General features: G+C 48.6%; 1 protein-coding gene across 1 annotated transcript; it reads left to right on the plus strand.

Annotated features, from left to right (window-relative positions):
* The first annotated feature begins 1,176 nt into the window (after positions 1-1,176).
* On the plus strand, positions 1,177-14,427 carry LOC117869584 (interferon-inducible GTPase 5-like). Its single transcript, XM_034756553.1, has 2 exons — positions 1,177-1,288; positions 12,954-14,427. The coding sequence occupies exon 2, from the start codon at positions 12,974-12,976 to the stop codon at positions 14,081-14,083; it is 1,110 nt and encodes a 369-aa protein (XP_034612444.1). The 5' UTR covers positions 1,177-1,288; positions 12,954-12,973; the 3' UTR covers positions 14,084-14,427.
* Positions 14,428-18,681: the final 4,254 nt, after the last annotated feature.

Genomic DNA, 18,681 nt, shown 5'->3' on the forward strand with positions numbered 1-18,681 from the left:
ATGTCAGGTGACAGTCCTAAGGGGGTCTCTGTGACCGAACCTGTCACACAGGCCTCCTGGCCTAATGGTGGGTAGGTGGCCACTCTCCAGGAATGGGGTGACTGGGGTAGGGGCACACAGGCCCTCCCACTCCACTGAGTCCCAACCCAGGTCCCTCTAAGTGGTGGGATAGCCACTAGGTCAGTGAGTATCTGCCTGCAACACGCTGGCCAGTCTACAAATGGTCCCACAGCCAAACGCAATTCCTTCCCTGGGCTCCTTCGAACCCTCCCAGTGCTGGGGTACCTGGGTTCTGGTGTTGTCATTGGTCTCACATGAGTAGACACGTAGTGGCAGCCCCAGCAGCTCGTCGGTGTGACTGGGGTCCCGCAGCTGTAGCAGTCCTTCCGGATCTTTGGTACGTCAGTAGTCTCTATCAGCTCCAGGCTCCAGCAGTGGGGAAGAGACATCCTGCTCCTATGACAGCTCTTCCCCAACTGAGCTAGAGGTCTGGCCTTTTATAGTCCCGCTTCTTATCCCGCGGCAGCGGGTGTCCCGGTTCTGCCCACCAGGGAGCGGTCGTGGGTCCCTCTCTGTGTGGCAGGGTGGGAGACCATGCCCCCTTGTTACAGCCCCCTAGTGTCATGCTGGGGCATTGGGGCCAGCCCTGACTGCCAGGGGAGAGCCCCTACCCTTCCCCCTGCAGCATAGTACCCCCTAATGCCACGCTGGGGCACTGGGGGCAGCCCTGCCTGCCAGGGGAGAACCCCCACCCTTCCCCCTGCAGCATAGTACCCCCTAATGCCACGCTGGGGCACTGGGGGCAGCCCTGACTGCCAGGGGAGAGCCCCCACCCTTCCCCCTGCAGCACAGCGCCCCCTAATGCCACACTGGGGCACTGGGGGCAGCCCTGCCTGCCAGGGGAGAACCCCCACCCTGCTCCTTGAAGCACTCCCCCTACTGCTGCGTTGAAGCTTTGGGGTCAGCACTAACTGAAGGGAGATCATGAAAATCTGAATGATGGTAGCAACATGTGGGAATTCAGCTATGCTCCCAACATGTTTGCAGTAGGCTGCAATTAATGGTTCAGTTCCCTGTTAACCCTGCCAGTTTGTTAAAACTTCCTTATAAGGAAGCCAGAACTGCAGGCATTGAACTTTGCTACCGTGCAAAAAACATTTACTTTCACTTTCTTTATTAGGCAGATGCTGGACTTGGAACGAGTCAGCAAGAGACAGAGAACGGAGGAATAAGAGCAGACGTGTTTCGCTTAGTTGATGAACTTAACTGAGGTACTTGGAAGCAGAAGGTAAGAGATTCTACCCAGGTTTGTGGCTGCTTAAATTGTTTTTCAGTGTGTCCTTTAGTTGCTGTTGTCTCCATAAAGTCTGAATGCACATTTCAAACAGCTGTCGCACAGTGAGTGCACACTTAAAATGGCTGCTGAATACTGATCAGAGATTACCCATCTCACAGAACTCAATTCTGCCATCGTAAAAGAGTGATGACTCTTTCTGGTAATGAATTTAGTTAGAGGGAAGCCCTAGGTACTGTGAGGCTGTGGGCAACCAGCTAACACGCATAACATGCCTTTCTTTGGAGCTTTCGGGATGATTTCATAACTTGTGATGTTGGCATTAGGGCAATATTAGAACATAGGGCCTGGTTTTCAGTTATACTACAGCCTCTTTACACCATTGCCAGAGTCGTGTGAAGGGGGCTTAGTGAAATTGAGGATTCAGGCCTTAGACTTTAACAAGGATTAAACCAATAGGAGTCCATAGAAAATACATTAGAACCAGATTGTTAATAAAGAGATCATTTAAGGTAATTGTATCCTATTCTACACCTAAGGGCTTTAATTCCCTTTTAATTTCTGGATGTCGGGGATCATTTTTTACTAAACTTGGTTAGAAGACTATGGGAAACTGGTGAGTTAAGCCCACTGCCCAGCATGCTGACCAATATTGTCCCATTGTTTCCTTGTGCTGTCTCCTCCCATCTGCTGTCCAATTTTTCTCCATCTGCTGTCTCTTGTCTTATACTTAGAGTGGAAGATCTTTGGGGCAGGGACTGTCTCTTTGTTCTGTGTCTGTACAGCACCTAGCACAGTGGGGTCCATAGCCATGACTGGGGCTCCTGGACTCTACTGTAATACACCTAATAAATAGCAATCACAATGTACAGCACCTGGTGCAGTGGGGTCCTGGGCTCTGATTGGGGGGGGTGTCCTAGGTGCTATGGTATTCAAGGCCAGATTAAGGCATAGGCAATCTAGGCACCTGCCTAGGGCCCAGTCGTGGGGGGAGGGAACCAGTCTAAACATAGCCTTGCAGGTAACAATCAGTGAACCCCAGCTCCTAAGTCCCCCAGAGACATCTCCCTGAGCATCCAGTTTCCCAAGGATCTGTACTAGGACCTTAGTTGTTCAACATATTCATAAATGCTCCGGAAAAGGGAGTGAACAGTGAGGTAGCAACATTTTGCACCTGATACAAAATTAATCAAAACCCTGCTATTTATGTCTCTCCATTGTGAAAACTGGCCATTTATTACCTACCCTTTGTTTCCTGTCTTCTAACCAGTTACCTATCCATGAGCGAACCTTCCTCTTATCCCATGACTGCTTATTTTGCTTAAGAGCCTTTGATGAGGGACCTTGTCAAAGGCTTTCTGAAAATCTAAGTACACGATATCTACTGGATCCCCCTTGTCCACATGCTTGTTGATCCTCTCAAAGATTTCTAATAGGTTGGTGAGGCGTGATTTTCCTTTACAAAAGCTGTGTCGACTCTTCCCTAACAAATCATGTTTATCTATGTCTGATAATTCTGTTCTTTACTACAGTTTCCACCAATTTGCCTGGTACTGAACTTAAACTTATGGCCTCTAATTGCCAGGATCACCCCTGGAGCCTTTTTTAAAAATTGGTGTCACATTAGCTATTCTCCAGTCATCTGGTACAGAAGCTGATTTAAATGATAGGTTACAAACCACAGTTAGTAGTTCTGAAATTTCACATTCATGTTCCTTCAGAACTCTTGGGGGAATCCCATCTGGTCCTGGTGACCTATGACTGTTTAGGTCATAGATCATAGAATCATAGGACTGGAAGAGACCTTGAGAGGTTATCAAGTGCAGTCCCCTGCACTCATGGCAGGACCAGCACCATCTATAACATCCCTTAGAGATGTTTGTCTAACCTGGTGTAGTGAGATGGTGTGGCCTCCCTCCTCCGGGGTGAGTGAGGGTCCACTACATTCCCCTTGGAGGGCGGAGCCTAGGTCACCCCGCCCCCCTCCCCGGAAGTACAGGGGCATGGCCGGAACTATAAAAGGCCGGCCCTGCACCCCAGTGGGGGCAGAACCTGCAAAGGAGAAGGACGCTCCACTGGTTCTGCAGCAGCCCGGAGGGGATCCTACGCCTGGCTGTGCCCAAGCCCTGGATGCTGATGAGGACTGGCCTGGAGTGCCCACTGCCGTGTACCCAGAGGAGCCAGAGGAGGACTGGAGGTCAGAGGTACCGACCCCTGGGGAGGCAGGAAGTGGCCCAGGGGAAGCCACCGTGCCGCCGGCTGCAAAGCCAGGAGCAGCTGAGTCTGCATGTTGTGGCTGGATCCATGCTGATGCCGGCCAGCCGAGTCTTCCCCTGCCAAGGCCCTGGGCTGGGACACAGTGGATTAGGGTGGGCCCCCGTCCCCCTGCCACCCCACCCCCGGGTGGCTGACCCTCCATCCTGTGTAAGGAGGCTCTGGCTCTGAAGAGGAGCTTCCCTTACCAGGCACCCTTAAGACTGTGTTGTTTGCTGGCTGCCTGAGCCCCGCCCAGGCCAAAGCCAGCCCTTGAGTGGCCTCCCTCCTCTGGGATGAGTGAGGGTCCACTACACCTGGTCTTAGAAATCTCCAATGATGGAGATTCCACAGCCTCCCTAGGCAATTTATTCCAGTGCTTAACCGCCCAGAAAATGAGGAAGTGGCAGAAGTGCTAAATGGTTTTTAGTTTCAGTTTCACCAAAAAGTTTAGTAGCAATTAGACATCCGACATTGTGAACACCAGTGAAAATGAAGTAGGATCTTAGGGTAAAATAGGGAAACAACAAGTTAAAAATTACGTAGACAAGTTAGATGTCTTCAAGTCACCAGGACCTGATGAAATGCACCCTAGAATACTCAAGGAGTGGACTTTGAGGAGATATCTGAGCCATTAGCAATTATCTTTGAAAAGTCATGGAAGACAGGAGAGATTCCAGAGGACTGGAAAATGGCAATACAGTGCCCATCTATAAAAAGGGAAATAAGGACAACCCGGGGAATTAGACCAGTCAGCTTAACTCCTGTACTAGGAAAGATAATGGGGCAAATAATTAAGAAATCAATTTGCAAACATCTAGAAGATAATAAGGTGATAAGTAAGACCCAGCATGGATTTGCCTAGTACAAACCTGATAGCTTTCTTTGACAGGGTAACAAGTTTTGTAGATAGGGCGGAAGTGGTAGATGTGGTATATCTAGACTTTAGTAAGGCTTTTGATATAGTCTTGCATGCCCTTCTCATCCTCGCTGGAGCTACTAGAAGGTGGGTGCAAAACTGGTTGGAAAACCATACTAAGAGAGTAGTTTTCAGTGGTTCACAGTCATGCTGGAAGGGCATAATGAGTGGGGTCCCGCAGGGATTGGTTCTCGGTCCAGTTCTTTTCAATGTCTTCATCAATGATTTAGATCATGGTATAGAGACTACACTTATAAAGTTTGCAGGCGATACCAAGCTGGGAGGGGTTGCAAGTGTTTTGGAGGATAGGATGAAAATTCAAAATGATCTGGATCATACACGCCAACTCCACGGGTGCTCCGGAGCATCCACAGGCATGTCCCCTACCAGAACCTGCCCCTCCCCGCAGAGTTTCCTGCCCGCCGGTAGGCCCTGCTGATCAGTTCTTCCCCCTCCCTCCCAGCGCCTACCACCTGCCATGGATCAGCTGTTTTGCAGCATTAGAAAGCGCTGGGGGGAGAGAGGAGAGGGGAGGGGAGAGGAACAAGGGCAGAGTGCACTGGGGGAGGGGACAGAATCAGGCAGGAAAGAGGCAGGAAAGAGGTAGGAAGAGGTGAAGCAGGGGTGGGAAGAAGCAGGGTGGGGGTGGGGACTTGGCAGAGCTGAGGGGAATCCCCCACAACAGATTAGAAACTCAGCGCCTATGATCTGGACAAACTGGAGAAATGGTCTGAAGTAAATAGGATGAACTTCAATAAGGACAAATGCAAAGTGCTCCACTTAGGAAGGAACAATCAATTGCACACATACAGAATGGGAAATGACTGCTTAGGAAGGAGCAATGTGGAAAGGGATCTGGGGGTCATAGTGGACCACAAGCTAAAGATGAGTCAACAGTGTAACACTGTTGCAAAAAAAGCAAACATAATTTTGTGATGTATTAGCAAGAGTGTTATAAGCAAGACATGAGAAGTAATTCTTACGCTCTACTCCGCACTGATATGGACTCAGCTGCAGTATTATGTCCAGTTCTGGGTACCACATTTCAGGAAAGATGTGGACAAACTGGGGAAAGTCCAGTGGAGAGCAACAAAAATGATGAAAGATCCCCAAAACATGACCTATGAAGGAAGATTGAAAGAATTGGGCTTGTTTATTTTGGAGAAGAAAGGACCAAGAGGGAATGTGATAACAGTTTTCAAGTACATAAAAGGTTGTTACAAGGAGGAGGAAGAAAAATTGTTCTTCTTAACCTCTGAGGACAGGACAAGAAGCAATGGGCTTAAACTGCAGCAAGGGAGGTCTAGGTTGGACATTAGGAAAAACTTCCTAACTGTCAGGGTGGTTAAGCACTGGAATAAATTGCCTAGGGAGGTTGTGGAATCTCTGACACTGGCAGTTTTTAAGAGCAGGTTGGACAAATGTAACCTGGAGCCACTGAGTGGGAGATGATTGAAGTCTGTTCTACAGCCTCAGCTAAGAGCCAGTCGGATTTTAGCTCACGTGATAGAGGCTCATGCCTTTAGCTTCAAAGGTCCAGGTTCAGTCCCACTCACTGATGATCTGGGTCTATCAGCCTTACACAAACATCTGCCAGGCATGGTCCAGATAATACTTTGTCCTGCCATGAGTGCAGGGGCCTGGATTAGATGGCATATCAAGGCCCCTTCCAATCCTACACATCTCTGATTCTATGGAGCATGAGCTTTCGTGGGTGAATACCCACTTCTTTGGATGCATCTGAAGAAGTGGGTATTCACCCACGAAAGCTCATGCTCCAACACGTCTGTTAGTCTCTAAGGTGCCACAGGACTCTTTGCTGCTTTTACAGATCCAGAGTAACACGGCTCCCCCTTTGATACCTGATTCTATGATCATCCAGTGGCCCCACTGTCTGAATGCTATCAAGGAGGTCCTGGATTTTAATCACTTTCCTAGTTTCAGAGTAGCAGCCGTGTTAGTCTGTATCTGCAAAAAGAACAGGAGTACTTGTGGCACCTTAGAGACTTACACATTTATTAGAACATAAGCTTTCGTGGACTACAGCCCACTTCTTCGGATGCATATCACTTTCCTAGTAGCTTAAATTTGCCTCCCAGGACCTCTCTCCTGTCTTTCCCTATGTCACTGGTACCTACATACCATAACCACCAGCTCCTACCAAGCACTGCGTGAAGACTGCCTAAATGTCTTGAGAGATCCACAAAGTTTGCACTGGCAGGCAAGTCACCATGCAATTCTCCCGGTCATCGCAAACCCAGCTATCTATATTTCTAATGAACTAATTGCTCATTACTAATATTTGTCTCTTCCTAATAACTGAGGTCCCCACCCCCAGAGGAGTATCCTGAATGTAAGAGAATACTATGACATCATCTGGAATGAGGGTCCCACCTATGGGATCATTTCTTTCCGGTCCAGCCTAATGTTCTCCTTCCCCCCCCAAGACTTTCATCCTCTTCAACAGCACAGAGGCTGTCAGACGGGGGGTGGGACCGTTCTACTGTGTCCTGGAAAGTCTCATCTATGTACCTCTCTGTCTCCCTCAGCTCCTCCAGTTCAGCCACCCTGGTCTCCAAAGCCCGTACACGGTCTCTGGGAGCCATGAACTCCTTACACTGAATGCTACACGTATGTCACCTGCCCACAAGGCAGGTAGTCGTACATGCTGCATTCAGTGCAATAAACTGAATAGTCCCACTCTGCTGTTGGACTTCTGCCTGCATTAGTTTTATTCCTGCAGGGTTTTTATTTGTTTATTCATTCATTGTTTTGTGAGGGAGTTTATTGGCCTAAAAGTTCAGAGTATGTTTGTTAGGTGTAGCTGCCTCTCACACTCCCTTGCAAAGCTCCCCTGTTTGCTAGCTCTAGTAGTAACATGTAGCAGCTGGCTCCTGTAGTAGCTGGCTTTTTAACCCCCTGTTCTCCCTGAGTTAGCCCTGCCCCTTTTCAAGAGATCCTAAAGGGGTTAGAGATCAAAGGATGACAGGCTAGAGCCTCAGCAGGAAGCTCTCAGCCTAGAAGGCCGCTAGGCTCCGCACACAACAAACCACACTATACTCTTTAATCAAGCGATCACACAACAAACAGAAGACAAACTCACCCCAAGGGTCACAAAGTCACTCCTCCATCACCTGAAGAACTCCCCATGCAAAACACCCCTGTTTGCTGCTCCCATTCGCTAGCTTCCATGGTTTGATTTCATAATGCTTAATTTACGTTGGAGACAGGTGGATAGCTACCTTCCCTCCTGTCTGGGAGAAAATCTGTTTCTCCCTTTATTTGGTCACAGACTTTAAAGCATAATACCAGTGATTATCCATAATTCCTCATATAGTGTTAATACAGACATTTCACGGTGATATTAGTCCCCAGTGTGTCACGGGCTTTCATTGAAGACCTTACTCCATGCACTTTTATAGTACAACACTATTGTACACAATCAGTTCAGTCAGTTCTTATTCTCTGGGGTTCAGACCCCCTGTATTCCCCCCTTGAGTGTCTGGGCCCTGATTGTCAGACATCCCTTGTGAGTTTGATGCTGGAGTTTTGCCCACTGGCCATGACATAGGCTTCACCTCTGCTGCCTCTGATATGGCTAGGGTGTCAGCTACCTTTGCTCTCAATATGTTTAATTACATCTGAAATCACCACCCTAGACCCATAGATCAGGGGCACCTTTCCGGCTCTTTAACATCCATACTCCACCAGTGGTTGCTTCACACTCATCTGGGTCAGCCAGGCCAGAAAAAGGTTCTGTCACCCCTGAAGGTGTTTAGTCAGCTCTTCTACCACTCGGAGTCTGCCCTGCTCCCAGCAGTGTCATGGACCACAGCGTTCCCTACATTTACCAGGGCCTCACCACGCCCATAACCAGAATCCCAGAATGACCATTAGTGACCCAGTGATGAGCTGCCAAAATCTTAACAACCGGTTCCCTACCAGGTCCTCGGCGGCACTTCGGCGGCGGGGTGGGGGGAGTCTTCACTTGCTCCGGGTTTTCAGCGGCCTTCACCCGCCGCCGCAGTGCCGCCAAAGACCCGGTAGGGAACCAGGCAGTGAGTACAAGCCCCACGTGCCTGTCTCCCCATCCGACCCCAACCCACGTCCTGCCCCCAACTGCCCCCCTCAGAACCCGCAACCCATCAACCCCCCCCACTCCTTGTCCCCTGACCACCCCCTCACAAAACCCCCCACCCTAACTGCCTCCCAGAACCCCACCCCCTACCCAACTTGCCCCGCTCCCTGTCCCCTGACTGCCCCGACCCCATCCACCACCACCCCGACAGACCCCTGGAACTCCCACACCTACCCAACCCCCCGTTCCCCATCCCCTGACCGCTGCCCCACAGCAGGGCCGGCTTTAGCAAGTGCAGGGCCCAATTTGTGGGGCTTGTACTCACCGGGTGGAGCTCCGAGTCTTCGGCGGCACTTCGGATTGCAGCGCTCCGGCCAGGAGAGCGGGGCCGTGGGGCTACAGGCAGGATGAATCAAACCCACATCTGGTGGTCTGCTAGCTCTTGATCAGGCACACCGTCATGTCCTTCCTGCTGGGTCCCTTTTCTTCTGTCTGAGCTGCCTGTGTTTTCTGGTCAGTAAGCTTCTGTTGCTCCAGCTCTACCGCCTCATTCAAGCTATGTCTACACTACAAACCTAAGTTGACCTATATTAGGTTGACTGATAGCTACCACAGTAATTACTGCAGTGGTGCATGTCCACACTACCCCTCTTAGGTCAGTGGTGTGAGTCTTCCCCAGAAGCACTTTCACTGACCTAAGATGGACATAGTGGGGAGCTGAGAATCTGATCTCTGAGCTCTGCTGGCAGCTCCCTGTCAGGAGCCCAGCAGACCCACAGGCTCCTGGGTTTCTGGCGGGCTGTGCCCCCCACACACACACTCCTCGTTCCCCCAGGAAGCGAGGGAACCTGCACAGGACTTCTTGCCCCTGGGGAGTGGGGTGCAGCTGCCCAGGACCGCCCGGGGGGGCAAGTGGGGCAATTTGCCCCAGGCCCCGCAGGGGCCCCCATGAGAGTTTCCAGGGGCTCCCACGAGAGTTTCCTTCAGTGCCGCCGAACACACCCGGAGTGAGTGAAGGACCCACTGCCAAAGACCCGGAGCTTCTTCTGCTCTGGGTCTTCTGCGGCAATTCGGCAGTGGGTCCTTCACTCGCTCCGGGACATGCCACCAAAGTGCCCCGAAGACCCGGAGCAGAAGGACCCCCGCCGCTGAAGACCCCAGGCCCCCTGAATCCTCTGGGCAGCCCTGCAGCTGTCCCAGGTTCTTGCGCCCTCTCCCCAACCCGCTTCCCGCCAGGACCAGGCAGCCTTGTCAATTTCACACCTCAGGGAGCCATGAAACTGTCAAGGTTGCCGGCTCCCAGCATAGTAAATATGGCAGGCGACCAGCTTGGCTAAACAGTGAAATCCTTGCTGATCTTAAATGCAAAAAAGAGGCTTATAAGAAGTGGAAGATTGGACAAATGACCAGGGAGGAGTATAAAAATATTGCTCAGGCGTGCAGGAGTGAAATCAGGAAGGCCAAATCACACTTGGAGTTGCAGTTAGCAAGAGATGTTAAGAGTAACAAGAAAGGTTTCTTCAGGTATGTTAACAACAAGAAGAAAATCAAGGAAAGTGTGGGCCCCTTACTGAATGAGGGAGGCAACCTAGTGACCGACGATGTGGAAAAAGCTAATGTACTCAATGATTTTTTTGCCTCTGTCTTCACGCACAAGGTCAGCTCCCAGATTGCTGCACTGGGCAGTACAGCATGGGGAGAAGGTGACCAGCCCTCTGTGGAGAAAGAAGTGGTTCGGGACTATTTAGAAAAACTGGACGTGCACAAGTCCATGGGGCCAGATGCGCTGCATCCGAGGGTGCTAAAGGAGTTGGCGGGTGAGATTGCAGAGCCATTAGCCATTATTTTTGAAAACTCATGGCGATCGGGGGAGGTCCCAGATGACTGGAAAAAGGCTAATGTAGTGCCCATCTTTAAAAAAGGGAAGAAGGAGGATCCGGGGAACTACAGGCCAGTCAGCCTCACCTCAGTCCCTGGAAAAATTATGGAGCAGGTCCTCAAGGAATCAATTATGAAACATTTAGAGGAGAGGAAAGTGATCAGGAACAGTCAGCATGGATTCACGAAGGGGAAGTCGTGCCTGACTAACCTAATTGCCTTCTATGATGAGATAACTGGCTCTGTGGATGAGGGGAAAGCAGTGGATGTGTTATTTCTTGACTTTAGCAAAGCTTTTGATACGGTCTCCCACAGTATTCTTGCCACCAAGTTAAAGAAGTATGGGCTGGATGAATGGACTGTAAGGTGGATAGAAAGCTGGCTAGATCGTCGGGCTCAACGGGTAGTGATCAATGGCTCCATGTCTAGTTGGCAGCCGGTTTCAAGTGGAGTGCCCCAAGGGTCGGTCCTGGGGCCGGTTTTGTTTAATATCTTTATTAATGATCTGGAGGATGGTGTGGACTGCACTCTCAGCAAGTTTGCAGATGACACTAAACTAGGAGGCGTGGTAGATACACTAGAGGGTAGGGATCGGATACAGAGGGACCTAGACAAATTAGAGGATTGGGCAGAAAAAAACCTGATGAGGTTCAACAAGGACAAGTGCAGAGTCCTGCACTTAGGACGGAAGAATCCCATGCACTGCTACAGACTAGGGACCGAATGGCTAGGTAGCAGTTCTGCTGAAAAGGACCTAGGGGTCACAGTGGACGAGAAGCTGGATATGAGTCAACAGTGTGCTCTTGTTGCCAAGAAGGCTAACGGCATTTTGGGCTGTATAAGTAGGGGCATTGCCAGCAGATCGAGGAACGTGATCGTTCCCCTTTATTCGACATTGGTGAGGCCTCATCTGGAATACTGTGTCCAGTTTTGGGCCCCACACTACAAGAAGGATGTGGAAAAATTGGAAAGAGTCCAGCGGAGGGCAACAAAAATGATTAGGGGTCTGGAGCACATGACTTATGAGGAGAGGCTGAGAGAACTGGGATTGTTTAGTCTCCAGAAGAGAAGAATGAGGGGGGATTTGATAGCAGCCTTCAACTACCTGAAGGGGGGTTCCAAAGAGGATGGAGCTCGGCTGTTCTCAGTGGTGGCAGATGACAGAACAAGGAGCAATGGTCTCAAGTTGCAGTGGGGGAGGTCCAGGTTGGATATCAGGAAAAACTATTTCACTAGGAGGGTGGTGAAACACTGGAATGCGTTACCTAGGGAGGTGGTGGAGTCTCCTTCCTTGGAGGTTTTTAAGGCCCGGCTTGACAAAGCCCTGGCTGGGATGATTTAGCTGGGAATTGGTCCTGCTTTGAGCAGGGGGTTGGACTAGATGACCTCTTGAGGTCCCTTCCAACTCTGATATTCTATGATTCTATGATTCTATGGAGCAGACGGGAGGGGCTGCTTCTGCTTCTCACCCTGGCTCCCAGCTGGGAGCAGAGTCCAGCCACCCAGCTCTCCAGGGGAGTTGGGGGTGGACAGCTGGGCTCTAGCTGCAAAGCTTTCTTATCAATTTCATGGCAGGAGCTGTGAAATTGACAAGACAGCTGAGATAAGGGATGCAGTGTCTACAGGGACAATATATCACTTTGACTACACCAACCTAAGCCCTACACGTCTCGTGGAGGTGGAGTGATTATGTTGGTGTAGTAGAGCACGTACATCGGCGAGAACAAGGCTGTAGTGTAGACATTGACATAATTAGGTCTAGATAAACTGCCTTTAACTGTGTGGTATAGACTAGCCCTCAGACACCTGGACTCCCGCTCCATCGGTCTCTCCTCCACTAGAAGCCTTTTCCACTCCAGGGTTCCCAGCTCTGAACCATCACCGCTACCTCTGCTGGATCATAGAACCATAGGGTTAGAAGGGACCGCAAGGGTCATTTAGTCTATAGACAGATCATCCGGGGAACCGTCTGCTTGGTCTCCTGCATGCCCTGTAAGAGAAAAAGGGACCCCCTCTGCTCTCCGGTTTGGAGCAGGTGCCTCATCTTGCCTCATGGTGTATGAGTGCAGCATGGCCACTCGCTCTGTTTGCTTGTGATCACCTGCTGACAGATCTCACTGTGCACACAGCTCTGCTGACTGCTTCTAGGGGAGCTCAGCATCCGCTTCTTTGCTCCTCCTGCCTTTTCTGGTGCTTACTCATCTTCACTCTTCACTTTGTTCTACTTCCCTTGCCTGAAATAAACTAACAGAAAACTGTAGCCTTTTCTGATTGCTCCCGGCCTTCTCACTGAGCCACTTAAAGATCTCGTTTACCAGTGCTTGAAGTATGAATCTCGCTCGACCAGCATGTGTGTAAATTCTGCATCAGACCACACCGCTAGCATCATTATTTAAATCTGAAAAAAAAAACCAAATATTTAACCAAGCATTTAACAGTGGGAAATGGTCTCTCTCATGCCCTGTAATATTAATTAAATGCCTTCTCAGTTTTGAGGGGAAATTATTGAAGTTACATTTTGTTCCCCACAGACAATAAGAATCTGTCCATTATGTCCACCGAAGATTTCAAGGCAGAGGTGAAAGCAGGGAACCTTGCCAGAGCTGTTTCCATAGCCCAGGAGATCATGAATCGCAGATTTGCCGTTGCTGTCATTGGAATGTTGGGCTCTGGTGTATCATCCTTTATCAATGCAATCAAGGATCTGAAGAATTATGATGCAGGAGCTGCCCAAATTGCATTGGTGGGGAAAAGGACAAACAGATCACCTACCTCCTACAGACATCCTACAGACCTTAACTTGTACTTTTGTGACATGCCAGAGATCTCATGTTCAGATTTTAAAGCAGACAAGTATCTTGAGCAGGTAGGCTTTGACCCATATGACTTTTTCATCATAATTGCCTCTGAGCGTTTCATAAACGTCCATACTGAACTCGCTAAGGAAATTCAGAGAAGGGGAAAAAGCTTTTTCTTTGTACGCTCCAAAGTGGACAATGTGTTAGCTGAAATGGCTGAGGAGAGCGACCTGCGAAGGATCCGAGAGGAGTGCACAGAGCGCCTGCGAATAGCAGGTCTGACTGACCACCAGGTTTTTCTCATATCCAGCAGTAGACTTTCCTGTTATGATTTTCCCCTCCTGAAAGAAACTTTATCAAACAAAATCTTAAGTCAGGAGAGAGAGAAATTACTGGACATCTCACAGTCCACTCTGCAAGAGAAAAAAAAAGAAAAATTGATGCCTGCAATTGGAAAAAGCATCCAGGCAGGTGGGGTTGCTACTGCTGTTTGGCTGGCTCCCTTTGATAATTATGATGCTGACATCGTGATAGATATCGTAAAAGGCTATTACAAAGATTATGGCCTGGATGACGACTCCCTCTCTACTCTCGCTGGGCACGCTGGGCAGGATGTCAAAGATCTGAAGGCTGTGATGACATGTCCACAGGCCTCAGAAATAACAACCAATTATATAAGTGATATACTGATTAAATATACTCCTATAGAGAGTAAAGTTCTCCGGCGGGTACCAGTGCTAGGTGGAGCTTTTTGTATGGCAAGAACAGGTGGTGTGATGCTCCGCTTTTTGAATGAACTAACTGAAAATACCAACAGCGTTCTCAGAAAGGCTTTGGAGGGAAAAGGGAGAAAGTCAGAGTAACCTAACAAAAAATTCAATTCACTTGTTGTGCAAGAAAGACCTAGAACCAGATTCTGATCTTGGTTTCATCAGTGCGAAGCCAGTGGACTCCAATGAAATCAACAGAACTGGATTTACCCTGGGATCATTGACAGCAGAATTTGGTCCCTGTTCTCTGATGGCGAGATTGTAGATAAATCTCTGCATTAAGCATCTTCACATAACTTTCATATGACTTTGTATTAAGTCCTTTGATATAGAAACTTTGTGTTAAGCCTTGGTATAATGTTATAGCCCCTAAGGATAGTTAAGGTAGAAGAGAAATGTCTTTTTGCTAGGAGTAGAATAAGATCTTCCCCCCTTTTAATCAATTGCCCCGTTGAATGAATGAGGTGTGAATGAGTGAGGCATGGAAGGCAGCAGCTCCAGACAGCTGCAAGCCCGGCTCCACCCCTCCCCCATCTAACTCACCTGGCCAGTGAAGTTAAGGGGAGCAACTAATTGGTAACAACAAGAAGACGGAGTGTCCTTGTGTGTGTGAGTGCGTGAGTGTAATATATATCAATGCATATGATACAGTGTTGATTGATGCATGTATTACCAATAAATGTGGCGCTTTGCCTTATTCCCCCTGAAAAGATCCCATGCAGTACTTTAAGTACAACAAGATGAGCATGGCAAATTCAGAGCGTGCACTCTCTGGCACTTAGGGGAATGCAGGAGCAAAGCCCCGATACTCTGGGGTATGAAGACTGTAATGCTTTAATCTAATTTCGGTTTACTGTGCAGGTGCTGTGTGGTGTTGCTGGTCTGTGATAGACAGGAGATGGGGCTACATTACCTGTGGTCTCTTCTGGTCTAGGAATCTGGGATTCTGTCCCTGCCTTGGGTATCAGTGGATGGGGAACGGAGTAATGGCTCCACATCACCCCATGCCCCTGGCCCCGGAGCTGGTTGCATATGGGGGGAGGATGCTGCAGCCTTTTGAGGGCTGTCGCAAAGTACAACTCCTTGCACAATGAGTGTTGTGCCCCAGAGGGGTATCTGGCTCCCCATGGATGATGGCCCAGATTTTCAAAGGTATTTAGGTGGCTAATTCCCATTGTACACCTCTCCCCTTGCCATACATTCTAACCCTCTATCTATCTATCCCGCTACATACACCCCACCCACCCACACCATAAACACCAACCCATATATGAGCCTAAGCTGACATTTTTAAAGGAGCATCAAAGAATCAGTCCTGGTCTATACTCCGTGTCATGGCACTGATTTAACCACTGCAGCTACCGCTGTGATTTTCTACTGAAGTAATTAAATTGGTACAACCCCTTGGTTTCATTCGACCAGAAACAAAAACATTTTGGCAAGAAAAACTGAAACATTTTTCAGAGTAACAGCCGTGTTAGTCTGTATCCGCAAAAAGAACAGGAGTACTTGTGGCACCTTAGAGACTAACACATTTATTAGAGCATAAGCTTTCGTGGACTACAGCCCACTTCTTCCCACTATATGCATCCGAAGAAGTGGGCTGTAGCCCACGAAAGCTTATGCTCTAATAAATTTGTTAGTCTCTAAGGTGCCACAAGTCCTCCTGTTCTTTTTGAAACATTTTTGTTTTCACGTGGGCCTGAAACTTTTTTTTCTAATTCTGATTTTTCAGTTTGGATACCGAACCAAAAAATCAATTTGCCCAGCTCTACACAGAAGGAACCATAAAAATCTCTAAAACTGATGTAAAATAGCCTGTCTATGCATCACATTGTTACAACCTTTAAGTCCCGGTGGGAATTCTCCCAGTTCTATGCATTGCAAGGATTATGTACATGCATGTAACTATAGCAACAATGTAATTCAACGTCTATTAAATACATTTTTGAAAGGGGAATTTACTAGGTTGTGTCTCCTTGACTTTCATATCATTTCACTGATGGCACGGGCTAGCAAGCGTCCAGAATAACCACAGTTATTATAATTAAAAACAACAATTAGGGAAGGGCTATTAAACCGCATGCTGTGGGGCTTAAATCAATTAGCCTAATGTAAGGGGCAGATTAGCCAACATCTGCTACTGTGAGGTTATTACGGCTTCCTCTGGATCATCTGGTGCTGGTCACTGTCAGAGACGGGATATGAGCTAGATGGACATTGGGTCAATCCTAATGGTGCTATGACTTTTGTTTTAGACCAAAATGTAATCTCCTGCCTGGGATCATCTCTCCCTCCTTTTTTAAAAAAAGGACAAAGTGGGTGATATCTTGACCCAATTGAAGTCAATGGCAAAACTCCCATTGGCTTCAACACAGCCTGGATTTTGTCCCATTTTGGAATGAAGTTATACAGGAAAAACTTGCACCAGTCTAACTTCAATCCGTGTTTAAACTGAGGCCCTTGCCTACACGGGAAAGTTTTTTTTTTTCAATAGAACCTAAGGTGTGAATTTAAACTGATATAATTATTCCATTATAAGCCCCCCCCTCACACACACACACGAATTCTCTGGACTACACTAGAGTAACTCCACTAATGTTCGATCTGGAACTGCACTGAACGACATCAGATGTCGCTTTGATGACATTGGTTGTGCCTTAGCACGTAACAGGGCAGACAACAAGAAAGTTGTCATTGCCTGCCCCGGTGTCTTTTCACTCCCATGAAGTATATGGTCCACTTGGAACTGCGTCCACACATCCCACAGCAGATGCACCTACCTTCTCATGAAATGGGAACAAAACACAGTCCTCCTTACAGCAGAAACACTTCAAACTATGGCACAACTCATCGGCCAACGGCTCAAATGATCTTATCCCGATATCTTGGCCATCCACGCAGTATCACCGGATTCAATCCATTGGATCCACACCCTAGACTTCAACATGTAACGTTGCTGTTTTTAAGCCACATGAAAGAAGAAGAATGCCTGCAGTAGAAAGTTGTACCAATATAATGACATTGGTTAGGGGTGTGATTTTTATACCGATGTGGTTATACCGCTACAACCTCAAGTATGGATACTGCTCTACAGGTATCTTATATCAGTATAGTTTATTCCCCTTCTTGGTATAAGCATCTTTATACCAATATTACTGACTCCACACTTGAGGGGTTGTATCAATACCGTTATTGCTAAATGGGGGAAACTTTTTAACTGTAGAAAGACTTTTCTGCTGATATAACAGTGGGCATTTTTCAGTTTCACTTATGTTGCTTGGGATGCAATGAAAGCTAAACTGAAAAAAGCCACTCTTTTACTGGAATAAGAGTATCAACACGGTATGGTTATATCAGGGTATGACTATACTCATTATTATTATTACAGCAGAACCCCATTTGTCTCATCTAATTGGGACCGGGGCCAGACCAGAAAATCAAAAATTCAGATAACCAGGAGAATTGGCAAAGAAGTTTTTATCCTTTATTTTAAGACGGGAGAAGGGCTCAGGCTCTCAGCCCAGGGTGGCTGGGGCTTGGGCTGCCAGCCCCACACAGCTGAGGCTCGCGCAGTTAGCATGGGAGGAAGAGAAGATGAGGCTTCATTTGCTGATATCGCTGGTTCTGCTCTCCATCACAACTCTTCACATGTGCGATTATAATGAAGCTAACAATGGGGAAACTGAGGCAAGTCATGGGGGGGATGACTCACTCAAGGATACACAAAGTCAGCATAGAACCAGGAGCGATGATTCCCACTGCTGCCCCACACCATTCAACCTAACCCAGCGGTGTTGTGGTGTCAGAGTCCCAGGAGACTGGAGATGGAAACTACGATGGTGAAGCTCATTCCTTCCAGTTCATCCACCTCCCAGCCAGCAGCTGCAGTCAAACAAGCTGAGTCTCACCCCAAAATCTTCATTCGGGGACCCCAAAAGGGAGCGGTGGGTGGAACAGCCCATCCCCTCAATATTTAATCCACCATGGGGAGGAGGGGCATGGGGGCCCCTGGCATGAGGAAGGGGGGGCATATAGAGTCCCTGATATGAGGAATGGGATGGAGGGTTGTAGGAACCCCTGGGGTGGGCAATGCACTTGGCCGATGGGTGCACCAAAGTGTGAGACACCCCCCCCCCCAATATTATTATGGGGAGGTGACGCATCGCGGGCTGGGAGCTCGAGATGGAGAGAACTGCCGGGTCAGTCTGTGTCCAGCAACCCCACAAAAAAAAATCCCCTTCAATGTAGTAAGGCCTCCCTGTTCTCAGGCCACCTGGATGTGTGCCCTGGAGCTGAGATTCCCAAACACCTTCCCTTCTTCACCCCCTGCTTTCAGACCCTGACAACTTCCCCAGTCAGTTCCTAGTAATTTTTTTCTTTGTAGAGAGACATAAATAGGACTCCTGGGTGCTAGTCCTGGTTCTCCTGTTGCCCTCATGCAAGTCGCATCCTTCTACCCACCCCGTGCCTCAGTTTCCCCTCACCCCACATTGTCTGTGTGGACAGCAAGCTCTTCAGTACAGGGTCTGTCTCCTCACTGTGTGTCTGGGCAGCATCCCATACAACTGAAGCCCTGATCTCATCTGGGATCTTTACAGCACCTGGCACCACAGAGGTTTCAGTCTCGAGTAGGGTCTGTGCAATGCCTGGCACAATGGTTGCCTTGATCTCAATTTGGGTAGCACCTG

The sequence above is a fragment of the Trachemys scripta genome, chromosome 24 (genome assembly GCF_013100865.1).
Source record: "Trachemys scripta elegans isolate TJP31775 chromosome 24, CAS_Tse_1.0, whole genome shotgun sequence".
Classification (NCBI taxonomy): Eukaryota; Metazoa; Chordata; order Testudines; family Emydidae; genus Trachemys; species Trachemys scripta.